The sequence below is a fragment of the Rhinatrema bivittatum genome, chromosome 12 (assembly GCF_901001135.1).
Source record: "Rhinatrema bivittatum chromosome 12, aRhiBiv1.1, whole genome shotgun sequence".
NCBI classification, from domain to species: Eukaryota; Metazoa; Chordata; class Amphibia; order Gymnophiona; family Rhinatrematidae; genus Rhinatrema; species Rhinatrema bivittatum.
In genome coordinates this window covers 71,037,428-71,045,937 of record NC_042626.1, presented here as the reverse complement: position 1 = coordinate 71,045,937, position 8,510 = coordinate 71,037,428, and the positions used below count along the sequence as shown (strand labels likewise).

The following is an 8,510-nucleotide window of genomic DNA, read 5'->3' as shown; positions in this document are numbered from 1 at the left end:
ATGGTATAAAATGGCGCAAATAATTTGCCTAATGTATTCACCTAAATCTCTAATAAAATAGCAACTCTGCATATAGCTCTTGGCAGCGCTGCTAGGTTGCCCCTATTTTGCACACATAAATAAGCATGGACTTGTGATGTTTACAAAATAGCATGTATGTAAAATTCATATATGGTAATTGTCCTTCCGTAACCCTTTTGAACATTTACTAAATTACGACTGCTAATTATTTTAATCTGTAGTAAACACATTTTAGAAACTCAAGCATATATTGTTTGCATCAGAAAGAAAGTTTATTGCGTACTAGAGACAGGGAAAACAAAAAGTGTTGTTAACCTTCATGAATGAGGAATTTTTTAGTAAAGGGAAAGGAAATGAGATCTCTGAAAACATCTTTAAGTTTGAAGAGCTTAGACTATTCCCCCAAACTGTTCTTTTCATTGAAACAATGGCAACCGGTGAAAGACAAATCTTCAGCGTTATTTACATCTCTTTTTCAGTTTCCTCTGTTTTGGATGCGATAACTTTACCATCTTCCATCTGCTCAGTAATTATTGTTGTTTTTACGGTTTTCTTTATCTCTGAAATTTAAATAATATCTTTGTAAGTTTTGCAATACAATTGCTTAAAATAAAATGCACTGTAAAGAGTTATCATGCATCTTAAAGCAGATAAAGACACTTTTCAGAATGGGAAACAGGATATTATAATCAAGCATTGCAGTAATAAAAACTGTCTGAAGAAAACTACCCCTCTCCACCCATAAAAAGCACCAGAAACTGATTACCTTTTGTTAAAGACGGTGGAGTATGAACGCTTTGCTGTTGACCACTGCAGGGAAAATGTATAAATGTTGGATGTTAGCTCATTAGACTGACTTGGAATAGTCACAAAAAATAATGCTTGTCAGAGTTAACCAGGGCAGATGAACAGTTTTAACTCAATTTTGTATTATCGTGGACTCATGTCCAAGACAAAATGTGTTTTTCTATTACTGATGATGTTATCATTGAATTTACTTTTATTAAACTCACATGGTCAATCCAGTCTGCCCAGTAAGCTTCTTATGGTAGTATCTGCCATGCCGTGCAGGTTACTTCCATGTTTCCTTTTTACCGGTGAGGAGCCTTCTTGAAAATTCAGACAGTACTGCCTGACGTGCATTGCTTATGGACTTGGCAGTTGAAGCAGTCCTGTGCTTTTTCCCTAATATCTGCATATCAGAAACCCAGACCATAAAAGTCAACAAGGGCCCTGACCTTTATGGTCTGGGTTTCTGATATGCAGATATTAAGGAAAAAGCACAGAACTGCTTCAACTGCCAAGTCCATAAGCAGTGCACGTTCAAGAGCACTGTCTGAATTTTCAAGAAGGCTCCTCACCCAGACGTTTATGGTCAGGCTCCAATCACTATTTTTGCATAACAACGAAAAATACACTTTTTTCTTATTATTTTCTGGGCTGATGATGCTAATCCTTAGCCGTTCAAATCACCAGGTCTTATTGCCATCTCTGGACTGCATCTGAAGCATGCACTAAATCACAGCTGTGCTAGAAGGATATTTTGTGAGCAGTTTGAAACTACCCACATTGCTACAAAGATCATGGGCACACTTATCTGTGATCTTTGCACCAGTACTTGCAACTTTCCCTTTGAAAATTGCCCTGCAAGAAAAGGATGCCTTCTGTAGGTCAGAAGGAAATGTATCTCCTGGTGGATCTTTTTATCCCATATCCCCTGGTTTTTCATCCTTTAAGAAAATCTATGACATGTACTAAGTAGATTGTTTCTGATATTGGTGTTATTTGCTTACTGTCCTCCGTGTCCTCCGTGTCCCCCATGTTCTCCATGTCCTCCTTGTCCTCCATGTCTTCCATGTCCTCCTTGTCCTCCTTGTCGTCCATGTCCTCCGTGTCCTCCGTGTTCTCCATGTCCTCCGTGTTCTCCATGTCCTCCGTGTTCTCCGTGTCCTCCGTGTCCTCCGTGTTCTCCATGTCCTCCGTGTCCTCCTTGTCCTTCTCCATCCAGAAGGCGGCGATAGGTCTCGATCTCCATCTCCAGCCGGCTCTTGGTGTCCAGGAGCTCTGCGTGTTGTGCAGACTGCTCCTCCAAGTCTGCTCTGATCTCGCTAAGCTGCCCTTCTATCATAGAAATTGTGGTTTGTAGTTTGGAAATCTCCATACAATAGCGACCTTCTGTTTCCGCCAAGGTGCCTTCAAGAGATTTTTTCTGTTGGTAGATTTAAAAAAAAAAAATAAAATTATTTAGCTGACTAAAGTGAAATGTTTGGAAATCATTATAGAAAGTGATTAATGATTGGAATTATGAGCAGCTGTTTGCTCTCATTGTGCTAATTTAACTGCTTTCTCTAAGTTATAATGAAACTTGCAGGGGGGGGGGGGGTTAGCAAAAATGACACAGAACAAGGGTGCAACTATCCTTTGTCATTTTTTCTTTGGTATAATTCATACTGTACGAATCTACCTGAATTGTAATTTGCCTTGAGCAAGGAAAGGGAGAAATAAAATCCAAATTCATATAAATGGTGAGTATTTTTTCTGAGTAATGTCGACACAACAAAATGATCTCTATCTAAACTTCTTAGAAAAAATGTTTGCTTTTATTTTTGCAGTAAACTAACCCTGTTCTTTCCCACCTTCCACCTTTTTGTGACATTGCTATGAAGTTATGGAGAAGGGTACGTGAGCAATTAATTACTTGGAAGTTGGTTATAAATGTTCACCTCACTGCAGAGTTTTATTTTCATTGTATCTGGAACATTTCTGGACTGCAGAAGTCAAGGTAGTTACCACTTATCAGCTACGTACCTGGGCGAGAAGAGATTGCATCTCGACTTCCAGACCCTGAAGTGTGCGTTTCAGGTCTGTTATCTCGGTTTTGCCCGATTGCATCTCTTCAGCACCTGCAGAGATCTCCTTTTTCAAGGGTTTACACTGAGAAACACCAATGAAATGTGATGTCAGAGGTTAGTTGGATAAAAGCAGCCTGCTAGATTTTAAAAGCCCTAAGCGTGCCGTAGCCGGGAGATACGCGTGTGACTCAGAGCGGCGCGCCCCGCGGTGATGTTAAAACCCGTGTGGGTACACGCATATCTCGTGGAACGTGCATAAAATATTTTTCACCAAAAGCAGTGGACGGCGTGGAAGTCGTGTGTAACAAAAATGCTAGGCTAATCAGCGGGGTTTTAAGGCTCAGGGTGAAAGGGAGGCAAATTAGCCAGGGGGCTTAGGAAATCTTCTCCTTTATTGGTCCAAATTGGGAACAAACTGGGGGAACAGGTAATTGTGTCAGCGTGCGTAGCTACTAAACTTTCCCCCACTTATGCGCTCGAGTCGTGATATGAGTGCATCAATATAAAATCGGGCGTACACGTACGTGCATGGAGTCGATTTTATAACACGCGCACATGTTATAAAATCGCCGTGTCCATGTGCATGCGCCGGTAAACGCACACACTTGTGTGCCCACGCGTGGGCCTTAAACTTTACTTCTGCCTTCATAAAACCATCAGTGCTTGAGCACTGGGATGATTTATAGAGACTTACCGCTTCGTTGAAGCATTGTTCGGCATCTTGGCGATTCTTCTCTGCAAGTTGTTCGTATTCCCCTCTCATTTTATTCAGTATCTCGGTCAGGTCAACGCCCGGAGCAGCGTTCATTTCTACGTTGAGCTGGCCAGCACCAGTTCCTTGCAAGCCTTGTTTCTCCTGAATATTGAGAATGCAAGAATAGTTATAAAGGGGGCAATTTTTTAACTTTCTTCATTGATGGAAAGTTTGCAGCTCATTTTTACCAGGAGACTACACACATTTTCAGTGTGAAGCTATGCGCACAACTTCACTTTGAAAATTACCCAAGAAAACTGTTTGCATACATATATACCTGCTATCTGGTGTGAAAAGTGTATGCTTATACTTTAAAACATTATGTGTGTAAATGCAAAACCCATCCTGGGCCTTCCTCTTTAGAATGAGAGTCAAGTTACATGCATACAGGCACAGGGTAGAGAAGTTTACCTAGAATTGCGCAGGCGGTTTTAGAAAAGACCATTTCTATGGGTAAAGCATAAAATGAACATTTTTTCTTGTTGGAAATGCCCAATCTTTTTTTCACATAGTTGGGCCATGAAATGGAAGAACTTGTTAAATGTTTTACAAATATGTGACATTCTGTTTACATTTGCATAGAAAAGTGGAATAGCTTTCATCCCAGGTAAATGAGATTTCAAATCTCAGTTTGTGCCAGTTTTGCATTTCAAACGAGAGATTGCAAAATCAGGTGACATGGTGCATTGAATGCATTTCTATATGTTGTGATATATGTATGAAGATTTTCAATTTGTATTTATTGTTGCTGCCTAGCATTAAGGATTGTGAGGCGTATACAGTAATCTTTTGTAATAAATAAATTGCTGGAACATCTGGGGCACGGACAATTTTTTGCCGTCAGTGAACCTAGCTTTATAGAGATATCTTAATAGTACAGTATTTCTTTGTCAGAACCTGAATCTCCTTAGGCATGAATAATAAGGCATTTTACCAAACATTTAGGAATGTCCTCAGATAATTTGTAATTGTGAGGTGTAGTAACACAAGCATGGAGTACTCCTCTCACCTCTTCATGGTTCTTCTTGAGGGAGATCAGTTCTTCATTCAGATGTTCCACTTGGGTTTCCATTTCAGACTTGGTCAAGGTCAACTCATCCATCACTTTGCGCAGACCATTGGTGTCAGCCTGAACACTCTGGTACAGGCTCATCTCATAGTCATACCTAAAAATAGTTCAAGTTAGTCATTTTACAAGAATGATTTCTGTTATAAGAGTGATTTCTATTAACAACATTTTGTGAAGAAGGCTATATTCAGAAGCATTTAGAGGTGTATCTCAGAGGTTATCCAGCGAAATTAATATTTGGGAGTTTACATGGGTATATTTTAGTTGGCTATCTTATTATCCAGTTAAAATTTAGTCAGATAACTTAGGGGCATTTCGAGGAGGAATTATGTTTGCAAGCTGAGGCCTAGATTTTCTAACGCCGCACCGCAGGCCTTTTTGAATTCAGAAGTAACGAGGGGGGGGGGGGGTGCGGGCCTGCGAAAGTTGTCAATGATCGCACCACCGCGGTGCAATCGCTGCCGGCTTTCGCAAACCAATAGCGCCACCGTGAAAGGTGGTGCTATTGGGCGCATTACTGGTGGCGATAAGGGTTCTTACCTTTTCACCGCCAGCGATGTCTCCGCAGCATCCGCCCCGGTGCTGCCCCAACTCCTCCCCTTCCGGTACTGACTCCGCCCCAACTCCACCCCTATCTAGCTATCACATGCGAAAAGGGACGCGGGCGAAGGCTATATAAAATGACCCCCTAAGTTATCCAGCTTACTCTGATATCCAAAGAGCTGTCTTAAAGGTAGCTGAATAAAGTTAGCCAGCTGACCTTAAGAGAGCCTTCTATAGTCACTACCGTGGCTATGCTACTGAATTTACCTCCAAACTTAGCTCCATAAGTTTATTCAGCTAACTTTGCTCTCCAGTCAATGACTAAATATCGTCCTCAAAGTGCTTTGAGGGCTGCTTCTTTTGATTGTACAATTCTTGTAAATAACCTTAAGAATGATACATCCATTATAGTCTTTTTTTGAGCAGTATCCTGGTAAAAAAAAATAGTTTATCCCATTTTATCACCCAAGCTTTACCCATTAGTAGTAGATCATGAACCTTACTTCTGCCTGAAGTCGTCAGCTGCCAGTTTCGCATTGTCAACCTGCAGAACTAATATGCCGATATCTATGTGTGATTTAATGATCTGTAATACATGAGGAAACCCTATGTTCAATACTATAATTTCACTGGGTAACATGATAAGAATATGTAAAATCATCAACATAGCTCAGAATATTTAACAACTTGGAATGTGATATAACTTTATTTCTAGAAAACAAAATGCTAAGAAAAAAAGAGTGCATTTCATATAAAATTACATGGTTTAACTTCATACATTCACAGTTCGTGGAAGTATTTCTGTTGCCTAATAGTAGATAAGCTAAAGAAATAGACAGTAATTTGCTGTCGTAAGTGATCCCCTAAATATCAGCATAAGCAATTACTGTATCTAAATGTGATTAGTTATAAAATAAAATGCACATGGTTTTTAGGCTGCCAATTCAGAATGTATTTTTACCTCATTTGAGAGATCTTCAATTGACTGGTAAAAATGACTGTAATCACGACCCGATCCATCAGTGGTCCCTCCAGGACGATCCTGACCATACCAATCCTTGATTTTTTGCTCTAGGTTAGCATTTGAGTTCTCCAAGGAATGCACCTTCTCCATGTAGGTTGCCAGACGGTCATTGAGATTTTGCATCGTTTCTTTCTTATTGCCAGAAAGAAGACTTTCACTTCCACCAAAGCCACCACCACCAAATCCACCACCTTGACCACCCACAAAGCCACCTGCTCCATCAAAGTCACCACCTTGCCCACCTCCAAAACCACCACCAAAGCCACCACCATGGCCACCACCAAAGCCACCACCATGGCCACCACCAAAACCACCAGCGTGGCCACCTCCAAATCCACCACCTTGCCCACCTCCAAAACTACCACCAAAACCACCACCATGGCCACCACCAAAACCACCAGCTTGACCACCTCCAAATCCACCACCAAAGCCACTACCTTGGCCTCCACTGAAATCACAACTTTGAGCAGCACCAAATCCACTATGGCCACCAGCAAATTGTCCTCCAGCAGCCCCTCCACTAACTCTGATTGAACCACCGCTCTGTCTGGATGAGAATGCTTGATAAGCCATGGTGGCAAGTGGAAATGGAGTCCTTTCAGATAGAATAAGGAAGCTGAAGTGAAGGACTGAGAATGCTGATAAATGTTGATCCTTATATACAAAATTAAATGGGTGTTTCTCAGATTCAACCCTTACTATTAGCAAACTATTTTGTGGGTTGCCAGCTTAGCCTTAACCCTAGATGGATTCATTATCATTAATTAATAGTTATCCTTAGTTATATATGTCCATTTCTGTTGAAATGCTGCCTGTGGGCTGTTTAGCATCATATGCTGCAGTAATGGGTGGAGTGGTGCAAACCTTAATGCTAACCTGTTCATCATTCAAGTATAATTAAGATTTTTTTTTTACCTGTCTTTTAGCTTTCATTCTGTCCGAACAACTTTTTTATATTTTCCCACCCATTCTCTTTATTTGGGTAGATGCTGTGGGCACATAAGAGATGTTTAGCATGCTGAACAGATAAACATTTAGCCAAGAAGGCATGTATAATAGGTAACTGTCTGTTTACATTTCATTCCTAAAAAAACTCAATTGAGTAAATTGTCAAAAGGGTTACATGCAGAAAATAAGCATATATTTGCATAAGTAGCCTGTATTTGCATACATGCTATTTTATAAAAATCAAAACTATGCACACAATTTTTGTTTCACACTCACACTTACCTGCGCAAAAAAAGTGGCAGTCTAGGAGTGTTCCATGTTGGGGCCAAGAAGCACACAGGGAAGTCTCTTTTTTATAAGAGATTTATGTTAATACAGTAGGAAGCTTATTCATGCAATTTTACACTGGCTAGTTAACTAGTGCAATTCATATTAGACTCATCAGTTGTCTGCTGTTTATGGATGGGAGGTCTGGGTGAGCTGGAGATGAACTGGGGAATTAGCGGAGCTATTGTTGATTTTAAGTACATGCATATATTTTAAAAAAATACCTGTTTTGCATATTTATCAGGATTATACATATACATGTTATATTATTTTTAGGAAAATATATGTGTGTATGTTTATAAAATAGTTAGAGAAAGTATGCTCTTTCCTCACATGTGTGTTGCGGACTGGATGGTGGACCCTTGGGCCGGCCTGGCGGAATAGAAGGCTCCGCTGAAAAGGTAGGCCGGGAGGCGGAACCTCGGCAGAGGCACAGGTGGAGTCTTCACCCTGGAGATCCAAGATCCCCCCAGGAGGAGCCTGTGAGGATCCGGACTGCTAGGACTTAGGTGACAGCAGCAAGACTAGTGGAGAAGATGGAATCTTCACTCTGGAAGTCCAAGATACCCCCAGGAGGAGCCCGTAGGGATCTGGACCACTGGAACTTAGGAGACGGCAGTGAGAAGAGATGAGAAGATGGCTCAGAAGTTGAGGCAGGCGGCAGGCACGGAGAATCGGAAGCAAGCTGGAGTCAGGAGCCAGAGAAACAAACCAAGGGGTCGGATCAGGAGCAGCTGAAGCTGGCACAGGAACAGCAGGAGCGGATTCAGGAACAGTAGGAACCAACGCAGGGACACCAGGAATGCAACTAGACACTCTAATAGAAAGTCCTTGTTGCAAGGCAGTTCCATGCAGGCAGATGCCGGCTTAAATACTTTGCCGGCGTCTGACGTCATCCAGAGGGCTGTCCAGCACTTCCGGGTGCTGGACCTTTAAAAAGTCCCTCTTCGCGCACACGTGTGTGCCTCAGAG

General features: G+C 41.4%; 1 protein-coding gene across 2 annotated transcripts; it reads right to left on the bottom strand.

Annotated features, from left to right (window-relative positions):
• Positions 1-269: 269 nt before the first annotated feature.
• Positions 270-6,796, bottom strand: LOC115074019 (keratin, type I cytoskeletal 10-like). Of its 2 annotated transcripts, none has more exons than XM_029573088.1 (8): positions 6,201-6,796; positions 5,743-5,825; positions 4,637-4,793; positions 3,568-3,729; positions 2,830-2,955; positions 1,815-2,230; positions 788-831; positions 270-581 (listed from the first exon to the last, which is right to left on the bottom strand). In XM_029573088.1, exons 1-8 carry the CDS (start codon positions 6,384-6,386, stop codon positions 484-486), a joined length of 1,272 nt encoding a protein of 423 aa, XP_029428948.1. In that variant the 5' UTR covers positions 6,387-6,796; the 3' UTR covers positions 270-483. The 2 variants fall into 2 exon arrangements, with proteins under 2 accessions (XP_029428948.1, XP_029428947.1); XM_029573087.1 differs by having other exon boundaries at positions 1,905-2,230; positions 6,201-6,479.
• Positions 6,797-8,510: the final 1,714 nt, after the last annotated feature.

Coding starts and splice junctions, on each gene's coding strand:
- LOC115074019 (XM_029573088.1), bottom strand. CDS start 6,386: ATGCAAAATCTCAATGACCGTCTGGCAACCTACATGGAGAAGGTGCAT. Junction 3,730..4,636: donor TCAAGAAGAACCATGAAGAG/GTGAGAGGAGTA, acceptor CTCAATATTCAG/GAGAAACAAGGCTTGCAAGG. Junction 2,956..3,567: donor AACAATGCTTCAACGAAGCG/GTAAGTCTCTAT, acceptor GGTGTTTCTCAG/TGTAAACCCTTGAAAAAGGA.